This window comes from Anomaloglossus baeobatrachus, chromosome 9, assembly GCF_048569485.1.
Source record: "Anomaloglossus baeobatrachus isolate aAnoBae1 chromosome 9, aAnoBae1.hap1, whole genome shotgun sequence".
NCBI classification, from domain to species: Eukaryota; Metazoa; Chordata; class Amphibia; order Anura; family Aromobatidae; genus Anomaloglossus; species Anomaloglossus baeobatrachus.
The window spans coordinates 40153663-40176563 of NC_134361.1; the positions used below are offsets into that span (position 1 = coordinate 40153663).

At 47.5% G+C, this 22901-nt stretch overlaps 1 protein-coding gene across 1 annotated transcript in view; it reads left to right on the plus strand.

The window, feature by feature from the left end:
- LOC142251097 (cytochrome P450 2G1-like) overlaps positions 1-22901 on the plus strand; it is a 49459-nt gene that overhangs the window by 10040 nt on the left and 16518 nt on the right. Inside the window, exons 2-6 of the mRNA XM_075323610.1 lie at positions 5296-5458; positions 5595-5744; positions 11408-11568; positions 13803-13979; positions 16654-16789. Coding sequence (XP_075179725.1) covers positions 5296-5458; positions 5595-5744; positions 11408-11568; positions 13803-13979; positions 16654-16789 — 787 coding nt within the window. The remainder of the gene's footprint in view (positions 1-5295; positions 5459-5594; positions 5745-11407; positions 11569-13802; positions 13980-16653; positions 16790-22901) is intronic.

Here is a 22901-nt window from a genome sequence, read left to right on the forward strand (position 1 = left end):
ATTTATAAACATATATAAATATAAATGTTCCGTATGTATAAAATATATAAATATAAATGTTCCGTATGTGTAAAAATATATAAATATAAACATGTTCCCTATTTATAAACATATATAAATATAAACATGTTCCATATGTATAAAAATCTATAAAAATATATCAAATCGAAATATTTCTTGCAGTAAATTTATCAGCTAATTAGTATGTTTAAAAAAGTAATATTACAAATTCAAGAATAAAATTGAGAGCGCACCCTATCTGAATAACTATTATTTGTGTTCTAGTAGATTAATGTAAATATTGCCTGAGACCTAGTGGAATTTAACACATACAACAATTGAAGGATATGGATTTGACACCTTTGGGAGCATTTTCTTTTACTTAAATGCATGTATTTTGGTCTAAAAATAATGTTTGCAGTTAGGTTTTATTAAAAATTTGTTTTTTACAGGCTCTTGGTTTCTCTGTTCATTGCTGGCTGCACAAAGAGATTAACTAAGGATCCATCAGTGAGCGCAGTGGAAAATCTTACATATCTTTTTTCTCCTCTCAGCTGATATATCACCACAAACAACATCCAAAGAAGCTGAACTTTCATATGGTCATAATTCCACTAATAGGAGTTTATTAAGACAAATAAAAGAGCTACTCCACCATCAAAAGGAGCTCACTGAAAGATTCTCAGTTAACTCATTCTACAGCCAGCAGCAGACAGTGCAACACAAAGGCTATAAAAGGCAATGAAGATAATGAAAACCAACTACTAAAATATATTTGAGCCCAAAATACAGACATTTCATAAAAATCAAATTTTAACATTTCCTTTTCTTTATGTTATAAGTACCGTATATCTCACACATTCATTTCAATTTTATGATACTTATAAACCCCTTTATGCTGCACAAATCATGTATTCTGAGCCTAAAAGGGTTATTACCATCAGCAAGATCTTATCCCAATATGTAGTACTAAAAAACCCCCCAAAAAACTGCATCTCCAAATATAGTAAGTATGAACAGGTGCTAACTGCTAAAAGTACAAAAAACACAAACAAAGGGAAACAGCAGCCTCTGTAGGCGCCAAGACATATGCAAATATAGAATATATGATATTTAAACTGCATAATGTTATATAAACTATACTTAGAAAAATGAAGGTTCTTTGCGCAAAAAATTGGCCAATTCTTGTGTGCCCATAAACCACGGCAAGGTGACCTTTATTTGATGGGGCCCTATACTAGTGTCATGCCTCTCCTGGACTAAAAGTCTACAGATCTGGTAGATCTGTAGGATGATGCGAACCTTTGAAGAATTATGTGAGGAGGGGACAGGTCTGATGAATAGATGGGAAGGAGTGGGGTGGATGGGAGCGGAGATAAGTTGTGAAGCGACGCGACTGGTAAATAATCTTTCTGCTGGACAGATGAACTGTTCTAAACGTTAATTTTGACTCTTTAATTTTGTTTTCTCACAAAGTTAGGTTGTTTAGTTGCTCTGTTTATGAAAATAAGAATATGACACAAATTTATACAGAGAAGGAATTGTGTGGCTGACCTATATTATGCCATTAAGTGAGTTTTGGTGTTGACATACAGTACAGACCAAAAGTTTGGACACACCTTCTCATCTGTAGAACAACTGTTAAGAGGAGACTTTGTGCAGCAGGCCTTCATGGTAAAATAGCTGCTGGAAACCACTGCTAAGGACAGGCAACAAGCAGAAGAGACTTGTTTGGGCTAAAGAACACAAGGAATGGACATTAGACCAGTGGAAATCTGTGCTTTGGTCTGATGAGTCCAAATTTGAGATCTTTGGATCCAACCACCGTGTCTTTGTAGACAAGGTGAACGGATGGACTCTACATGCCTGGTTCCCACCGTGAAGCGTGGAGGAGGAGGTGTGATGGTGTGGGGGGGGCTTTGCTGGTGACACTGTTGGGGATTTATTTAAAATTGAAGGCATACAGAACCAGCATGGCTACCACAGCATCTTGCAGCGGCGTGCTATTCCATCCGGTTTGCGTTTAGTTGGACCATCAGTTATTTTTCAACAGGACAATGACCCCAAGCACACCTCCAGGCTGTGTAAGGGCTATTTGACTAAGAAGGTGAGTGATGGGGTGCTACGCCAGATGACCTAGACTCCACAGTCACCAGACCTGAACCCAATTGAGATGGTTTGGGGTGAGCTGGAACGCAGAGTGAAGGCACAAAGGCCAACAAGTGCTAAGCATCTCTGGGAACTCCATCAAGACTGTTGGAAAACCATTTACGGTGACTACCTCTTGAAGCTGATCAAGAGAATGCCAAGAGTGTGCAAAGCAGTAATCAAAGCAAAAGGTGGCTACTTTGAAGAACCTAGAATATAAGACATATTTTTAGTTGTTTCACACTTTTTTAAGTATTTCATTCCACTTGTTTTCATTCAAAGTTTTGATGCCTTCAATGTGAATCTACAATTTTCAGAGTCCTGAAAATAAAAAAACTCTTTGAATGAGAAGGTGTGTCCAAACTTTTGGTCTGTACTGTATATATATATATACAGTACAGTACATAATATATATATTATGATTAGGAGAGATAGGTTCCACACAGCATTGGTGAAGGGTCAAACTAACCTTATAAAACATTTTTACTATCCCTCCCATTCATGATAATACCATTTGTCCTTGTTTTTTCTGTGTACCTGGCATGGCTCAGTATAAAATGTGCCCATATTTAATGTTTGCAAAGCTGATTTTCAACCAACATGTTTTCCTTGCAAATGCCCTATTTTGTCAGATCATAAAAACACTTCTATAATGACTTATAGAAATTTATATGTTTAGGATTTATAGTCTTCAGAGGGTGTTTCTTACAAATTGTATGACATGTTTGTATGTGTCAAGAGTTAAAATAAATTGGTGAACTTAAAGAATCATGTCCAACAAAGTTGTTATTGTCTTAACATATTGCAATCATCATATTATATAGCACTGTGTAATTACAAGTGCTCATTTTGCCTCTCTACCCAGTAAATTCTTCTCTTTTTCTCTGCTCTATGTAGAAACAGAAAGTCTCTTGTCCTTACATGAATCAGTCCCCTCTTCAACTCCTCACCCGGATTCTCCCTCCTCCTCTTCTAGGAACTTCTGCAGTGATAACTCATGTAGGGAAAGGAGACTTCCTGTTATTACATAGAGCTTATGTAAGTATTCAGCTAGTCAGTTTTTAATCATGTGATATCATACACCTAATGGAAAGAAGAAGAATTAGCTGGATAGAATGGCAATATGAACAATACTATTGTCTTAGTTTTGCACCAATTGAGTCACTGTAGGGGGATTGTTTACATTTAGATCCCTGGCCTTTGGCCTCATATGGGTTCTTTAATGAATTCATGTTTTATCCCTACTATAGCTGTAGCTACTAATTCATAGGGCTACACATGGTCATTTTGAGGGATATTATGCCCTTCTAGACATCCTGTATTTAACTTTCAATTTTTTCCCTTGCAAGCATATGGGTGGTCATTTCTGCTGATCTGAGCTGTGCAGCTCTGATCGGGAGAAATGAATGAGCGATCAGACTGCTGATCCTTATAGCCCCCTAGGGCGACTAGTAAAATAAAGAAAAGTAAAAAAAGTTTAAAAAAAGTTAAAAAAATAAAAAACCCTAAAAGTTCAAATTACCCCTCATTCGCCCCGCTCCATTGAAAATTAAAGGGTTAAAAAAATAAAAAATATACACATATTTGGTATCGCCGCATGCAGAAATGCCCGATGTATCAACATATAAAATCAATTAATCTGATTGCTAAATGGTGTAGCGGCAAAAAAACCCCAAATGCCAAAATTACGTTTTTGGTCGCCGCAAATTTTGCACAAAATGCAAAAACAGACGATGAACACTGTGCATCTGCACAAAAATGTTACCATTAAAAATGTCAGTTCGAGACACAAAAAATAAACCATCACTGAACCATTGATCCCAAAAAGTGAGAACGCTACGGGTCACGGAAAATGGCGCAAAAAGTGTGCCACTTTATTTGGATAAACATCTGAATTTTTTTTAACCCCTTAGATAAACGTAAACCTATACATTTTTTGGTGTCTATGAGCTCGCACCGATCTGAGGCATCACACCCACACATCAGTTTTATGATATAATGAGCACAGTGAATAAAATATCTCAAACACCATCATGCAATTTTTTCACATTTGGAATTTTTTTGCTGTTTTCTAGTACACTATATGGTAAAACTTATGGTTTCAATTAAAAGTACCACTCATCCCAAAAAACAATCCCTCAAATGGAAAATTCATGGGAAAAAAGTTATGGCTCTCAAAGGAAGAGTAGCAAAAAGAACCCAAACAATGAAAAATGGAAAATTGCCTAGGGGTTAATGTAATGATAGATATATATATATACACATTTATTTCTACTTTTTATTATTCTTTTATATTATTTTTTTTATTTTAAATGTAGCCATTACCTTAAGGCAAACTTTAACCCAAACACCATAGCCCTAACCTTAGCCCTAAAATTAGTTGAGGTTAAAAAAGATCTGCAAAAAGTGAAATCTGTTATATTCCATGCTTTTTTTTATTATAGGTGCCATTTTTACACTTTTTGCACACCTTTCTCTCTCTTTCTCTTCCTGCAAAAAAATTAGAGGAAGGAGCTGAGAGGGAGCATAGATTGGTTTCTTCCTGTAAGGCCTCGGTTCCACTTGCGTTTTGTACAGACGAGTGCAAACCGGTAAAACATTGGACTGCACTCGCACCAGTGTAAAACTATGGGGCAGCGTCCATCTGTGATTGATTTCTCATGCAAAATCGGTATGCGGAATGAATTGCAGCATGCTGGGTTTGGCAGCAAGTCTTGGCTCACACACACCCATACAAGTCTATGGGAGCGTGTGAAACATCGCACCACACTCGCATGTCATCAGAGTGCAGTGCGATGTACCGAGAGACAGAAAGCAGAGGAGATGGGGAGAAAGTGCTCCCTCCCTCTTCTCCGCAGCTGTGATCTGATCGCAAGATCGCATCACAGTCGCATGACCATTGACTAATACTCGCAGCATAGGGTCATTAGCATATCACTTCCGATGCATTGCAAGATATCCGCAAGTGGAACCGTTCCTAACAGCGAAAATAGGCTTATCACAGATTTAACAGGCAGTGATAAGCAAGCCAATATCATACTGGAACATGGACCCACTTGGGTATGCTGATGAAAGACCCCTTTATCCTAGGGTTTACCGTACAATGTATATAGTTTAATATTTTCCGATGTGTCTTTTTCTCTTCAGCTTAGAGACAAATATGGCTCAATCTACACGGTCTATTTTGGACATTATCCAATAGTTGTCCTATGTGGTTATGACGCTGTCAAAGAAGCGTTAATCGACCGAGCAGAGGACTTTGGTGCTCGTGGAAGACTTCCTACTCTTGATCAATTTATTAAAGGATATGGTAAGCTTCCCAATACTCTATACATTTCCATATTTTATAAGAACTAGCGACATCTAGGTATCACATGATGTATGGATTATAAAATTATTAGATTGTTGATAGACTGCACGCCGATATGTCTCGTTTTTTGTTTCAGGGGTCGTTTTTGGTAATGGGAGTAGATGGAAGGATCTCCGAAGATTTTCCATTACAGTCCTAAGAAATTTTGGTATGGGAAAGAAGACAATTGAAGAAAGGATCCAAGAAGAAGTCTTTTATCTCAAGGCTGAGATCAGATTACAAAAAGGTACTTAGGTAACCTGTTTTCCCGAAAATATGCCTTAGCATGATTTTACAGGATGCTTGAAATATAAGCCCTACTCCAAAAATAAGCCCTAGTTACAGTCAGTCGGCATTGGGGGAAGTCAAACTGGGCAAATTCTCAGTGCCCCATTCTCTTAGGGGCTCCCAGCATTTCTATTCTGAGGTTAACACTGCTTAAGGACCTTTATGTGACCATGATGTCACCAAAGGTTTCTTAAAGGGAACCTGTCAGGAGCAATATGCACCCAGAACCACGAGCAGTTCTTGGTGTATATTCCTAATCCCTGCCTAACAGTCGTAGAGTATAGTGTAGCGTCCTGGAGGTTCATTCACGGGTCCTTGCACCGGACTCCCCCAGAGAGGCAACCCGGAGCTAACCCCTATTCAGTGACTGTCCGATCACCCCACCAAAGGGCCTAGATGCACGGCAGCTGGAACACTAGGGGTACGGAGTACAGGTCCTTCAGAGGTCTGCACAGGAGATGACTATTTGTCCGAAGGGAACCGGAGGCAGGACGGATGACTTGAACTGGGTTCAGGTGCCGAGTAGTAAAAGCAGACGGGGTCCAGATCCAGCGAGACGTGCAGGCTGAAGTATCCAGGGGAAATCCAGGATCGGTGACGGGTTCAGGCTGACGGAAGATGGCGGGATCCTCAGCAGACAGTCACCAGGGCAACTACTGGGAAATCAGCAATCTGGACAAGGTCAGGGCGGCAGACGGGCTCTGCGGAAGAGACAGTGTTAGTCTGGAGACAAGGCACAGAGGACCTGAACACCTAGCTATGGGAACACGTTGAACAGGCACCGCCCACATGAAAAAAGAAGTCTTATATACCCTGTACCTGAAATCACCCATATCCTGTTCCCGGGACGCTGGCCCTTTAAGAAGAGGTGAGTGAGCGTGCCCGAGGCCCGAATGCCGGAGACCAGTGCAGGAAGCAGAGAGGAAGGTGAAGGAAATGCAGGGGAGCAGGGCAGAGAGTCCTGGGTCGCAGCGGGACGCTGTGGCCGGCGGACGGGAGGCACGGAGGATGCACAGGAGGGGGAGTGAGAGGGACAGCCGCGGGCAGAAGGACCGGGGACCGGAGAGGTGAGTGACAGGCGGCGCCAGGATCCGGGGAGCGTGACATATAGTAGCATAGATAAAGAGATCTTCAGAAAAAGTATTTCTAAAGATTCTTTATGATATGCTAATGAGGCCAGCGACTAGTCACAAGGGCATTAGTTCCCCTGGAGAGTCGGCCCCCTTAGCATATAACCACGCCTCTGTGGGCATGCTAACATGCCAATGAATACGCAGTGTCAGAGGATGGCTGCGCTCACCTCTTTGCTGCAATCGCTGGACTCCGACTCAGTGCGCATGATCCTGGACTTTCGGTCATGCGCACTGCACAAGTTTGAAGCCAGGACACATACACCCGGCTTCATGGCGCGCATGAGCCCAGGATCATGTGCACTGAACCAAAATCCAGGAGTCGGACGTGATGGCAGCAAAAAGGTGAGCATGACCATCCTCTGATGCTGCACATTTATTAGCATGTTAGTATGCCCACAGGGGCGTGCATACATGCTAAGGGGTCAAATGCCCTTGTGACTAGTCCCTGGCCTTATTAGCATATCATTTGGGATCTTTAGAAATACGAACAGAGTTACTTCGTACTCTGTTTGGACTCTGTTCAGCAGTCTACTGCTTTTCAAAGATTCACAAAAGTGTTGTTGACCACACATTTGTGCATGTCTAAAAACAGGTGCAAAAAGATGGATACCACTGACCTGACCACAGGCCAGGCCTCATTACAGTGAATTTTTCCATTGAGAATTTTGTCTGAATCATATTATTCAGAGATTTAATCCCCAGTAGAAACACTCAGCAAAGAGCGCAGTATAAATGTGAGCCATGACGCATTGTGATCTTTGGGAGGCAAAATAATCAAATCAACAGCAGTTGAAGAATTGGCTTTATTACTATTTTTACGCTGTGGTATAAGTGATAGGGCGACTTTATTTCTCAGGTCTGTATGGTTGCTGCAATACCAGATTAATATAATATTTTAGGTTTGGCTATCACAATTAAAAAATAAAGTTTTTTGCATCACTGAGTTTTGAAGGCTATAGTTTTTTTTATTTTTCTGCCGATAGAGTCATGTGAGGGCAGCTTGATTCTTCTGGTCCATAGGATTACAAAGATACCACATCTATATTGCTTTTAAAGAAAAAAAAATGTTTCTGCATTACTGTATTCTGAGAGCGATAGCTTTTTTATTTCTTTGCTGATGGAGAAATATGGTGTCTTGTTTTTTGCTAGACAAGATGATTTCACTTATAGTATTTTTATTTACTTGCGACTTTATTGCATTTGATTCCACATTGTTTGGCAGTGTGATGAAAAAGCATAGTTTATAGGGGTTTTTTGCTACGTTTTTATTTTTATTTTTTTACGGTGTTCACTGAAGGGGTTATATAGTGTGACAGTTTATAGATTGGTCAGTTCTGAACAAGGTGATGCCACATGTGTTTGCTTTTTTTTTTACATAAATCTATGTATTTATTAGTATGATTTTTTTTTTCATTTTTTTGTTCTTTATTTTGTGAATTTTAAAAAATAACTAGCTGTACTACCTGGCTTCGCCCGAGTTAAAAACTGCTGTTAACAAAATAGAATGTATTAACAAAAATGTATTCTGCACACAAAAACCACAAAACAAATAGATATAAATGTAATTATAATGTCTGTCTCCCCCTCTGTATATATCTCTCTGTATCTCTTTGTCTGTCTCTCTTTCCCTGTCTGTCTCTGACTGTCTGTCTCTTTCTCCGTCTGTCTCAATCTCTTTCCCTGTCTGTCTATCTATCTCTGTCACTTTTCCTGTCTGTCCCTTTTCCTGTCTGTCTCTTTCCCTCTCTTTCCCTGTCTGTCTCTTTCCCTCTCTTTCCCTGTCTGTCTCTTTCCCTCTCTTTCCCTGTCTCTTTCCCTCTCCCTCTGTCTCTTTCTCTGTATCTGTCTCTTTGTCTGTCTCTTTACCTGTCTTTGTCTGTCTCTTTCCCTCTCTTTCCCTCTCTTTCCCTGTCTGTCTGGTTCCCTGTGTCTGTCTCTGTCTTTGTCTGTGTCTGCCTCTTTACCTGTCTGTGTCTGTCTCTTAACCTGTCTCTCTCTTTCCCTCTCTTTCCCTATCTATCTCTTTCCCTGTCAGTCTGTCTCTTTGTCTGTGTCTGTCTCCTTGTGTCTGTCTCTTACCCTGTTTATGTCTGTTTCTTACCCTGTCTATGTCTGTTTCTTACCCTGTCTGTGTCTGCCTCTTTCCCTGTCTGTGTCTGTCTCTTTCCCTGGCTGCATTGTGACATGCCAACATTCCATTTAAGGGCGTAGCTGCGCATTCTTCTAAAGTTCTGGCTGCACTGTGGCTCCCAGCTCCATTCGCTTTAATGGAGGCAGTTTTTTTGGTGAATAACTGTAAAGCGCGGGGTTAAAATTTCCCCTCAAAACATAGCCTATGATGCTCTCGGGGTCCAGAAGTGTGAGTGTGCAAAATTTTGTGGCTGTAGCTGCGACGGTGCAGATGCCAATCCTGGACATACACACACACACACACACACATACATACACACATTCAGCTTTATATATTAGATTTTACAATTTTTTTTTTACTTTTTTAAAAGCTAGTCCCTCTATGAGACTTTTATTACTCTGATCACTGGTATTATCCATTGCAATGCACAAACATTGCAATGGATTATTCCTGTCAGTTTTATACTCACAGAAGCCTATTAGATCATGCTGCTGGCATGGTCTAAGAGGCTTGCAGTAGCTGGCTGATCCAAAGGTCATTATTATGGCCTTGTGTTGCGATGGCAACAATTGGGCTCCAATGATCACATTTCAGGGTGCCCAATTGCTTGGGAGAGGAGGGCACTCCCTCTTCTAGCCTCCTAAGTGCTACGGACCATGTACAGCAAATCACCAAGTAGTGGACATCCCCTTTAAGGGTTTAACAGCAGCGATTGGAGCTTAGCTCTGATTGTTGCAGATACAGGAAGATGCTGGGTCTGGTGCAGGCTCATCTCCTGAGCCCACTTTGTACTTGTGCACCTAACATCTGCCCTATGTGTATGGTGGATTTTATTAAGGAGTTAGAAAAAAAACATTTATCTGATTATGTTTTAGAATTTAATTATCTCCCATTCAACATCATTACCTTCCTTTCCACATATTTCCTCTATTCTTTCTGTGACGCCCTGGGCAAGCCAGGGGACACAGGTCACAACATCACATGCACCCCACATTCCCTGCAGGTACACCAAGCCTAACCTAAAATCCTTGTTGCCTTCCTCCAGGGGCTGGTGTCCACACCAGGGGGTGGGCAAGGCGGTTGGCTCCGCCCACCGAGGAGTTCACAGCCCTGGAGGCGGGAAGACCAGGCAGTCCAGCTAGGGCAGTGAAAGTGAAAGGAAGTGAAGTGAAGCTAGTGAAGTGGTAAAGGAGGAAAGTAGGAGTAGTGACAGCAAGAAGCCTGAAGTTAGTCCGGGTGTGTGCCCCGGACTGTGACAGCAAGGTCAGCAGACAGCGGTGATAGTCTGCAGGGGGACTGTTTGGAGGTTGCTGGAAGGACCGCGGACGGGTGGTGACCCGGCGGTCTGGAGCAGTATACGAAGAACAGTCAGCACTAGGGCAGGGGCCTTTCGGATCCCGGCAAGGCTAGGAGTCGCCATAATTTGCCAAATCCGTCAGTGAAGGGGACGTCTGTCTCCCAACAACCAAGTCCCGATTGAAGGCAACAGCCCGACCGTGAAGGGGAGACACCGCCACCGCCAGGGCACCAGTTTCCCAGGGCCAGCGCCTGCGGGCAAGAGTAGAGCTACTTCGGCCCAGCTTGAAGCCGAGGAGTGGGTAACCGGTGGGAACCCATCGCTTCCAAAAAGGACTTTACATAGGTGCAGGGAAGAGACCGTCACCGCTAACTACAGGGAACCGCAGCACTGTGAACCATCCGAGGGACCCGTCCAACCAGCCGTTTGTTTACCGAGAACTGTGTCGTGTTTACTGGCTGAGTGAGTACCTCCGTGCCGTGCGGCACAGCGCTGTCCCTGCGCCCCTGCACCTCCACAGACCCCATACCCGCCTGTCCACCATCCCAACCCCATCACTGGGCCCCGGGATCACCAACCCCTACCCACGGAGGGGCAACACAACAACTGGCTGCTCCACACCATCACTCCCGGGATCCCCAGCCAGAGCAGCGGTGGTGTTCACTCAATCACCACAACCGTGGGTGGCGTCACGGACAATAAACAATCCCCACACCCAAACATCCCTTTTCACTCACGGGCGAGGAGCGCCGCTAAAGTCCCCGGGATCCGGCCCATCGCTCGAGCCACCGAGCAGCAGCAGGCCGCGGCAGCCGCGGCAGCCGGACTCGAGCAGTGGGAGAAGCGCGGCGTCCCCTCCTCCGCCCGCGAAATTTCCACTGGTAACCTCCTTCTCCCTTCTACCCTTTTGTTCCTCACTCTTCAGTCCTCTCAATCTCTTCTTTCCCCTTTTCCTCACCTATTTAATCCATTTCTTCCATCCTTCTTTCCATCATGTCCTTGGAAAATGATAAACACCGTAGATCTCTAGCTATTTCTGATTTTTTACTTTATTTATACAGAACAATACATTGACCCAACCCGATTTCTAGTCCAGGCCGTCTCAAATGTAATTTGCTCCATTGTGTTTGGGAACCGCTTTGAATACAGTAATGATAGCTTCCAGAAGCTCCTGACCATGTTCTCTGTCGTATTTGAGGATATGAGCAGCAGTTATGGACAGGTAAGTGCTGCTAAAGTTCTAGATATCTGTCAAGTATGGAAATAAAGTGATATTCAGGTGACAAAAGGTTATCACCTATCCATTGGATCGTTGATAACTTCTACATCATTAATGGTCAGCCCAGTAGGACCCTAGTGATCAGCAGAACAGGGTTTTCATGCTTGACGTCTGCTCAATTCATTCTCTTTGAGGCAGAAAAAACAGAGTACTGTACTCGGTTAGTTACAGCTCATCCATAAAGAATGAATGGGACAATAATTGAGCATGTCCATTCCAAGCAAGGTCAAAAGTGCACCATTCATGTAGCCGGTAGGGCTTCCAATGGTCTGTGCCAGGGGCATAATGATTGCAGATGTAGGGGTTGCAACCGGGCCTGGGGTGGAGACTGAACATCAAGTACAGAGGCTGGCAGCTGACGTCAACACACCAAGTTTTGGCGTTACATGTCAGTGACGTCATGCATTGTCATAGCAGACACCCTAATATCAGCTGCTGGCCCCTACGCTAGCTGCAGAGGAGGACACCGCATGATATGGGAGTGGGGGGGAAGTTGAGACAAAAGTTGTTTTTTTAGTGCATCAAAGGGAATAAGGGCAACATACAGTATATAACAGGAAGGGGCCAGGATGGGGACATATATAAAAGTATGGGGGATCTATATAACAAGATGACCCCAGGATAAGGACAAATATACCAGGATGAGGGAGATATGTAAAAGGATGGGGGACATATATACCAGGAAGGGACTTAGGATGGAGGACCTATATACCAAAATAGGCTCAGGATATAGGGACATATATAGCAGAATGAGAAACATATACACAAGGATGAGGACATATATACCAGGAAAAGGCTTAAGATGGGGGACCTATAAATCAAGATGGGCCCAGGATAGGGATAAATGTACCAGAATGAGGAACGTATATACAAGGATGGGGACATATATATCAGGAAGTGGCTTATGATGGGGAAATATATGCCAAGATGGATGCAGGATATATACCAGGAAGGGGGACCTATATAACAGGATAGGGGACATATATTCCAGAATGGGGGACATATATACCAGAATGGGGGACATATTAACCAGGAAGGGGCCCAGAATATAGGACATTAGTACAGGAAGGCGGACAGAACTACATAATGAAGGGGGGTGGGAGTCAATACAGGTCTTTACAGGATTTAGAATGCTACAAGGTCCAATAAATCTGACCTTCATGCAGGGTGGACTGCCCAGGCCCAAAATTGGAACCGTGGCCTATCAGACTCTTGTTACACCACTGGTCTGAACCCTAAACATCTAGAAGTTATCACCTATTCTGTGATGAAAATGCCTAATATGCTAGTTGTAGGTAGTATAGTAATTGCGGGCAATGACGACAGGCACGAATGGCATGACAATAAGCAGGTATGCATTGGGGCTCAGCAATCTTCAGGCAGCAGAATTGAAAAAAACTAACAAATATGCTTTATTAGGGCTAAGCAGTTGTTGAAAATGGCCTACAATATTGCATTTTTTACTCCGTCCTCTCACCCACAAGATTATTACACTGTTAAGCAAAATTCATTTAATCTCCTCTAACAAAGAAAAACTTTTATATTGTTGTAGCTAGATCTTAAAATGTCTATAACTCTGTCATTGATGCAAGTATTTGGGATGCACTAGAGGCAATATGATGATCAACACCCTTGGGCTTTCAGCCCATGTGAGAGAATACAAGCCATTTTGTATTCTAAAGAAACCATCTTGTCTTATAACTGAATGATGTCAAAGGGTTCAGCTAACACTGATGGGCGGGGAAGTTTCCCATTTCTACGCACACCCCTGAGGCTCTTATTAGTGCAGAGTAATTTCTTTGTTTGGGATACTATATAAGCTGGTCACATGCTGTAATAAAATAGAAATTCAGTACATCATAAATGTGTGTGCTGTATTGATTTCTCCAAGCGCTTGTAAAACAAATCTTAGTAATTAAGTGTTCCAAGGGCATAGAAGGAGTGTATTTCGCTCACACTCAACCTATAATTCTCCATCTCTGGATTCCTGATTGGTTTTCCGCAGTATATTAGTTATACATGAACATATTTTATTGAAAAGAATGGAGAAAGAAAGATCAAGAGACCAATAGATTTCTACAATATCTTGATCACATTTGTTAGGGTTGCCGCTGATTTTCTAAGTAACATTATATACTGAAATATTGGAAATGAATAATTTGTATGTCTTTTCCCAGCTCCTAGACATGCTGCCGACCCTCATGAGCTATGTACCGGGACCACACAAGAGAATAAATAAAAGCATGAAGAGACTCACCGATTTCATCTCGGAACAAATAAAGATCAATGAGGAGTCGTTTGATCCAAACTCACCCAGAAATTTTATTGATTGCTTCCTCACAAAACATAAACAGGTATTTGAGTTATCTGATTTAGGGTTAGGAGGAGCTGGTTACGCATTGGAGATCAGAGGCAGGCTCACCGGCAGTAGATTGGGGAGGGGTGGTCCAACTTCATAGATCAGTGACCTATCCTTATCCTCATTATCATGTCCACATCATTAAAGAAATACAACTGACATATGGTGGCAATTTTCGCAAAGGTGTCATGGCGGGCGTGGCCAATTGGGAGAGTTGATAGGACGGGGCCCCTATGTGTCGCCCTGGGCAAGCCAGGGGACACAGGTCACACACCACCACGCCCCACACTCCAGGTAGGCACATCACAGCTAACCAGAAATCCTTGTTGCCTTCCTCCAGGAGTCTGATGATGCACACCAGGGGGTGGGCCAGGTGGTTGGCTCCGCCCACCGAGGAGCTCACAACTCTGGAGGCGGGAAAACCAGGCAGTTGAGCCCAGGCAGGGCAAGAGTAAAGAAGGGAGTCTAGTCAGGGAGGAGGAAGTGGAAGGAGTGGAGGAGTAGTCTAGACAGGGCGAAAGTAAACAGCAAGGTGAGAGTGAAAGTAGAAAAGTGGAAAAGGAGGAAAGCAAGCGAAGTGACGGAAGAGAAAGAAGCCTGAAGGGTCCAGCTTTGTGTAGGGCCAGATCAGCAAGGTCAGCGACGGCGGTGACTGTCTGGAGGGGGACCGTTTGGAAGTTCCGTTGGCTGTGTGCCCGGTGGTCTGGAGCAGTGTTCCAAAGGACAGTCAGCACCAGGGCAGGGGCCTCTCGGACCCCGGCAAGGCTAGGAGTCGCCAAATTTGCCGAATCCGTCAGTGACGGGGACGCAGATCCCCCAACAACCAAGTCCCGATTGAAGGCAACAGCTCAACCTGAAGCAGAGAGACACCGCCACCGCCACGGCACCAGTTTCTCAGGGCCAGCGCCTGCGGGCAAAGTGTAGAGCTCCTCCGGCCCAGATTGTAGTCGGGGAGCGGGTAACCGGAGGGAATCCACCGCTACCACAAGTCAAACATAGGTGCAAGGAAGAGGGACATCACCGTCACCTACCGGGAGTGCAGGTGCAGCCGTCTGTGGGACCGTCCTACCAGCCGTTTGGTTTACCATACAAACTGTCTCCACGTCTCAGGCTGAGTGAGTACCACAGTGCCGCAAGGCACAGCGCTGCCCCCGCGTCCCTGCGCCCATCAGGCCCCACACCTACTTTTCCATCACCGGGCCCCGGGATCACCAACCCCTACCCACGGAGGGGCAACACAACACCTGGCTGCTCCGCATCACCATCCCCGGGAGCCCCTGTACAGAGCAGCGGTGGTGAAATCACCACAACCGTGGGTGGCGTCACGAACTATAACAATCCCCACACCCAACCACAAATCCCTTTTCACTCACGGGCGAGGAGTGTCGCTCGAGGAACCCCGGGATCCGGCCCACAGCTCGAGCCACCACTGAGCAGCTGCCGGACCCGAGCAGAAGGGGTGAGCGCGGTGTGCCGACACCCTCCTCCCTGCCCGCGACACCTACCCTTACCCTTAAGTTAAAGGGGTGCCCTAGGCTTACCCTTTACCCAGACATATGATTGCAGGTCACAACGTCTGAGCCCCCAGCCTCTCACTATCTCCTGTCCTGACCCTGATGATAATGTCTGCACCACTCCCACCACCCAAGAGGACAGATTGGGACAGAAATCCCCAAAACTCCACCAAGAAAAGCAACAGACAGGGGATATTAACTAAAACACATGCCCACCAATAACAAACACCAGGGGAACTACAGGGAGGTGTATAGGGGGGGGAATAAGGTTGGAGGAAGATAACTAATATTCTAGAATCCTGTTACCAATACTGATGCAGGTCCCAATGGTCAGACCCCCAGGCATTAGCAAGTTATCATCTACTGTATCCTCTAAATTGGTGATATCTTTCCATGTTGGAACCAGCGTCTTACTGTTAGCCAATTTCGCTTAGGCCAAAGATATACATTATTGCAATCTGCTTGTAAAATCCTTGACAGGCTACAATACACATGACAAAACATATAGCATAGACATATCCTAAAAAAGTAGAACAAAATCAGGTGGGGTTTTTTCAAGAGTTGGTATTCATATGGAATACACAGCTCAGGATATGGTGAATGAAGAAAAAACTGTATGTTGTATTTAGGAGTCCCATTTGGCCAGCGTACCAGTAATCTTAAAAAGGTTGACCGTTTTTATATTGATGGTCTATCTTTAGTACAGGTCATCAATATCTGGTTGGCCAGGGTCCGACATCGGCACCTCCACCGATCAGCTGTTTTCAGTTCCGCCGGTGGCAATGCTAAGTTTCGGAGCTGCCCCGTCTTCTGAGAAGCCGCCACAGTCGGGTACTGCACATCCTATTGATTTTAATGGGAGGTGGATGTGCAGTACCCGTCTGCGGCTGTTATTAGTTGACGACACAGCTATGGAACTGAACATTTCTGGCCACCTGTTGCCGCCACCATCAGCTATAACAGCTGATCGATGGAGGTGCCGGGTGTCAGACCTCGGCCGATCAGACATTGATGACGTAACCAAAAGATGGGCCATGAGTATGAGTAGTGGCCAACCTCTTTTAGTAACTTAATCTGGACTTTTCCACCGTTAAATATGATTTCTCCAAGATGCAACTTCCCTTTAAAGTATATTGTTATATATTGTGTTTTCAGGAAAAGGACAATCCTAACTTTGACAGGAATAACATGGTATTTACCATACTCAACATGTTTTTTGCTGGGACAGAAACAGTCAGCTCCACCCTAAGACATGCATTCATGATACTTATGAAGTATCCTGAAGTACAAGGTCAGTATTTGTAAGGACGTTCTGTCAGTGGTCGCATGGCAGGTCTATAATGGCTACCAAGGACAAGCTTAGCACAGGCTACTCTACTTACCAAATCCCAGTGTCTGCCCTAGACTTCATCCTGGACCGAAACATGGGCCATTGGACTGGGGCCATGGAATAAACTGCTGTACGGTGGTGCAAGCTGGCAGGAGTAATTAGGGTGTGGTGCTCTCCGATTACAGTAACAGGTTCTGGTGCAAATGTGATAGTCTTAAATCGGTACCCCACTTTCAAAATAACTTTTTGGCTACAAGAATCCTTCATAGTACAGATGCCGGCATCCGCAAAAGATCAGTACTAAAAGAACCCAGCAACAAGTGTTACATTTCAATTTAGTGCCACTACAGTGGAAATGAAGTATTAGATGTTACAGAAGCAAAGGTAACTGAGGAGGGAAACAATGTTTGTAAAGGGAAACTATCAACAGATTTTTGCCTTCTAAACTAAAACTAGCACCTTAAGCAGTGCCTGTGCTTCATTCTATAAAGGTACCCGTTACTAGAGTTGATCGCGGTTCGTGGTTCTCCAGTTCGCAGTTCGAGTGATTTTGGCGGCTGTTCTAGATCGAACTAGAACTCGAGCTTTTTGCTAAAGTTCGATAGTTCTAGTTACGTTCGAGAACGATTCTAGCAGCAAAAAGCAGGGCTTTTTACAGCTACAGTGTGCAGGAGCCATCGCTGGCAGCCTGCCAGAAGCTGGTAACCAAGATAAACATCGGGTATCCAAGCAAAGCGCTTTGGTTAGTAACCCGATATTTATCCTAGTTACGTGTGAAGGAAGCCGACACTTCCCCGCTCAGCTCGCTCCACCCCCTCCTGCACGCGGCATGTACACATACATACACACACACTCGCACTCACCTGTCCCCAGCCATGCAGTCCATGACACTGACGTCCTCAGCGCCACATGACTCTGCTAGGCTCAACCCACTTCGCACTCCGCCTCCAGCACACATGGCTCCGCCCACCTGGCACTCTGCACACATGGTCCCGCTAGGCTCCGCCCACCTGACACTCTGCACACATGGACCCGCTAGGCTCCGCCCACCTGGCACTCTGCGCCCATTACCCTGCTAGGCTCCGCCCACCTGGCACTCTGCACACATGGTCCCACTAGGCTCCACCCACCTGGCACTCTGCACACATTTCCCCGCTAGGCTCCACCCACCTGGCACTCTGCACACCTGGCACTCTGCACACATGGTCCCGCTAGGCTCCACCCACCTGGCAGTCTGCACACCTGGCACTCTGCACACATGGTCCCGCTAGGCTCCGCCCACCTGGCACTCTGCACACCTGGCACTCTGCACACATTACCCCACTAGGCTTCGCCCACCTGGCACTCTGCACACATTACCTTGCTAGGCTCCGCCCACCTGGCACTCTGCACACCTGGCACTCTGCACACCTGGCACTCTGCACACATTACCCCGCTAGGCTCCGCCCACCTGACACTCTGCACACATGGTCCCGCTCGTCTTACCTGCGGTGATGAAGTCCCGACCTCAGCGCTGTCACTGTCCTCCATGGCCGCCGCTTGTCACATCACCTTCTCTCGCTTCCGACCCGAGACTGACTAGCGGTGACGTCACGGGCCTCTCGGGATACTTGGCTGTGAAGGTCATTGAACTCAGTGACAGGTGCTGTCAGCAGTGCAGGAGATCAGCGCAGGCAGGGCTGTATTTTGCCTTCATGCTGCCCTAGGCACTTTAAGTGGTCGCGCCCCTTAGTGACAACGTAAAACTGAGTTTTCGCACACGACATCTGTTTAAGGCAGATCTACTCTGTAGCACACTTTAAAAAGTATCAATAAGAAACGAACCCCCCCCCCCTCAATGGGGATCACCACAGGCACATCAAAACATAGCATGAGTATAAAATATTCCCACCACATCGTCCCCACTTATATACTGTGACTGTGACACTGCCCCTAATAAACACCACACTGCCCTCCCTTATAAACTACTGTATATGCACCACACCTTCCTCGATTATGAAATATGATCTGTACATTGTGAGGAGGGAGCAGCATGATGTGAGGACAATGTGCCATGCATGCTGCCCCCTCCTCACAATGTCCCATGCATGCTGCCCCCTCCTCACAATGTCCCATGCATGCTGCCTCCTCCTCACAATGTCCCATGCATGCTGCCCCCTCCTCACAATGTCCCATGCATGCTGCTCCCTCGTCACAATGTCCCATGCATGCTGCTCCCTCCTCACAATGTCCCATGCTTGCTGCCCCCTCCTCACAATGTCCCATGCATTCTGCCCCCTTCTCACAATGTCCCATGAATGCTGCCCCCTCCTCACAATGTCCCTTGCATGCTGCCCCCTCCTCACAATGTCCCATGCATGCTGCCCCCTCCTCACAATGTCCCTTGCATGCTGCCCCCTTCTCACAATGTCCCATGCTTGCTGCCCCCTCCTCACAGTGTCCCATGCATGCTGCCCCCTCCTCACAATGTCCCATGCATGCTGCCCCCTCCTCACAATGTCCCATGCATGCTGCTCCCTCATCACAATGTCCCTTGCATGCTGCCCCCTCCTCACAATGTCCCTTGCATGCTGCCCCCTCCTCACAATGTCCCTTGCATGCTGCCCCCTCCTCACAATGTCCCTTGCATGCTGCCCCCTCCTCACAATGTCCCTTGCATGCTGCCCCCTCCTCACAATATCCCATGCATGCTGCCCCCTCCTCACAATGTCCCATGCATGCTGCCCCCTCCTCACAATGTCCCATGCATGTTGCTCTCTCCTCACAAAGTCCCATGCATGCTGCCCCCTCTTCACAATGTCCCATGCATGCTGCTCCCTCCTCACAATGTCCCATGCATGCTGCCCCTCCTCACAATGTCCCATGCATGCTGCTCCCTCCTCACAATGTCCCATGAATGCTGCTCCCTCCTCACAATGTCTCATGCATGCTGCCCCCTCCTCACAATGTCTCATGTATGCTGCTCCCGCCTCACAATGTCCCATGCATGCTGCTCCCTCCTCACAATGTCCCATGCATGCTGCTCCCTCCTCACAATGCCCCATGCATGCTGCTCCCTCCGCACAATGTCTCATGCTTGATGCTCCCTCCTCACAATGTCCCATGCATGCTGCTCCTTCCTCACAATGTCCCATGCATGCTGCTCCCTCCTCACAATGTCTCATGCATGCTTCCCCCTCCTCACAATGTCCCATGCATGCTGCCCCCTCCTCAGTGTCCCATGCATGCTGCCCCCTTCTCACAATGTCCTATGCATGCTGTCCCTCTTCATGAGCTCCTAATGCTGCCTTCCTCTTTTCCATAATGAGACCTTCATGTTGCCCCACTCATGCTAAGACCACCACACTAACGCTTATGCTGAGACCCCCCCCCACACACACTACCCCACTCTTGATATTGACTCCCCTACATTGCTCCACTCCATACTGATCCCACACATGCTGCCCCTTCTTCACAATGAGCTCCCAATGCTGCCCCCTCTTATTCTGAGTCCTTACACTCCCCCCACCCAATCGATTTTGTCATTGCACTATCCCTCATCCCTTGTCCTCTGTCTCTAGCATTAGCCCCTCTCTCCCACTCCCCCAGCATCAGCCTCTCTCCCCCCCAGCATCAGCCTCTATCTTCCCTCAGCATCAGCCTCTCTTCCCCAGTCTCAGCCTTTGCCTCCCCCCAGCCTCAGCCTGCCCCAGTCTCCGCCTCAGCCTCCCTCCAGCCTCCCTCCAGTCTCAGCCTCAGCCTCCCTCAAGTCTCAGCCTCAGCCTCCCTCCAGTCTCAGCCTCAGCCTCCCTCCAGCCTCCCCCCAGTCTCTGCCTCTGCCTCCCTCCAGCCTCCCCCCAGTCTCAGCCTCTGCCTCCCTCCAGTCTCTGCCTCTGCCTCCCTCCAGCCTCCCCCCAGTCTCTGCCTCTGCCTCCCTCCAGCCTCCCCCCAGTCTCAGCCTCTGCCTCCCTCCAGTCTCCCCCCAGTCTCTGCCTCCCTCCAGCCTCCCCCCAGTCTCTGCCTCTGCCTCCCTCCAGCCTCCCCCCAGTCTCTGCCTCTGCCTCCCTCCAGCCTCCCCCCAGTCTCTGCCTCTGCCTCCCTCCAGCCTCCCCCCAGTCTCTCAGCCTCTGCCTCTCTCCAGCCTCCCCCCAGTCTCAGCCTCTGCCTCCCTCCAGCCTCCCCCCAGTCTCTGCCTCCCTCCAGCCTCCCCCCAGTCTCTGCCTCTGCCTCCCTCCAGCCTCCCCCAGTCTCTGCCTCTGCCTCCCTCCAGCCTCCCCACAGTCTCAGCCTCTGCCTCCCTCCAGCCTCCCCCCAGTCTCTGCCTCTGCCTCTCTCCAGCCTCCCCCCAGTCTCTGCCTCTGCCTCTCTCCAGCCTCCCCCCAGTCTCTGCCTCTCTCCAGCCTCCCCCCAGTCTCTGCCTCTGCCTCTCTCCAGCCTCCCCCCAGTCTCAGCCTCTGCCTCTCTCCAGCCTCCCCCCAGTCTCAGCCTCTGTCTCCCTCCAGCCTCTTCCCAGTCTCTGCCTCTGCCTCCCTCCAGCCTCCCCCCAGTCTCTGCCTCTGCCTCCCTCCAGCCTCCCCCAGTCTCAGCCTCTGCCTCCCTCCAGCCTCCCCACAGTCTCAGCCTCTGCCTCCCTCCAGTCTAAGCCTCTGCCTCCCTCCAACCTCCCCCCAGTCTCAGCCTCTGCCTCTCTCCAGTCTCAGCCTCTGCCTCCCTCCAGCCTCCCCCCAGTCTCAGCCTCTGCCTCCCTCCAGTCTCAGCCTCTGCCTCCCTCCAGTCTCTGCCTCTGCCTCCCTCCAGTCTCTGCCTCTGCCTCCCTCCAGTCTCTGCCTCCCTCCAGCCTCCCCCCAGTCTCTGCCTCTGCCTTCCTCCAGCCTCCCCCCAGTCTCAGCCTCTGCCTCCCTCCAGCCTCCCCCCAGTCTCTTCCTCTGCCTCCCTCCAGCCTCCCCCCAGTCTCAGCCTCTACCTCTCTCCAGCCTCCCCCCAGTCTCAGCCTCTGCCTCCCTCCAGCCTCCCCCCAGTCTCTGCCTCTGCCTCCCTCCAGCCTCCCCCAGTCTCAGCCTCTGCCTCCCTCCAGCCTCCCCACAGTCTCAGCCTCTGCCTCCCTCCAGTCTCAGCCTCTGCCTCCCTCCAGCCTCTCCCCAGTCTCAGCCTCTGCCTCTCTCCAGTCTCAGCCTCTGCCTCCCTCCAGCCTCCCCCCAGTCTCAGCCTCTGCCTCCCTCCAGCCTCCCCCCAGTCTCAGCCTCTGCCTCCCTCCAGTATCTGCCTTTGCCGCCTCCCCCCCCGCATGCGCAGATCTCCGGTCTGCATTAGAGACACTCCCACGCTCCTTATGAATCCACTTACCTGCTCCAGTGCCCGCCACCATCTTCCTGGCTCACGTGAGTATCCTCTTCTGACACCGGCTTCCATCACGGCGTCCTCCGCGGCGTCCTGCTGTGAGCTCTGCATGTGACGTCCACACAGCAGTGGACGCAGCACAGAGGAAGGAGCTGATTGGCGCGCGCCTGTGACCCCGGAAGTGCAGGCGCCGGCAGTTCCGGGGTCAATCAGCTCCCTGTGCTCGGCGGCCACAAAAAAAAAAATGTAAAAAAAAAAAAGAAAATTTTTTTTTTTTTTTTTTTTTTTGCTGCCAGAAGGTGCCGCCCCTCACAATCTGCCGCCCTAGGCACCGGACCACGGGTGCCTAATGGTAAATACGGCCCTGAGCGCAGGTAATGTACCTCGCTGACAGCAGCACTTGTCATCCCCTGCAGTGACCTGGGCTGACCCATTGATGTTAGCTCAAGTCACTGCATTGCTCTCCCAGCCAATGGGGAACATCCTGCTCTTCATTGACTGGGACAGTGTGAATCGTCATAGCAACCCCATGGATTACACCAGACCTGGATTTGTTTTTCTTTCTAATAAATTGGTTAAAGAGGGAATGTATTGGGGAGTGTTTTTTCAAATAAAAATGTGTTTGTCGTCTATTTTTTTTATTACTGACTGGGTTGGTGATGTCGGGTATCTGATAGACGCCTGACCTCACCAACCGCATGGCTTGATGCCAGGTGACATTACACATCTGGTATTAACCCCATATACAGTTAGGTCC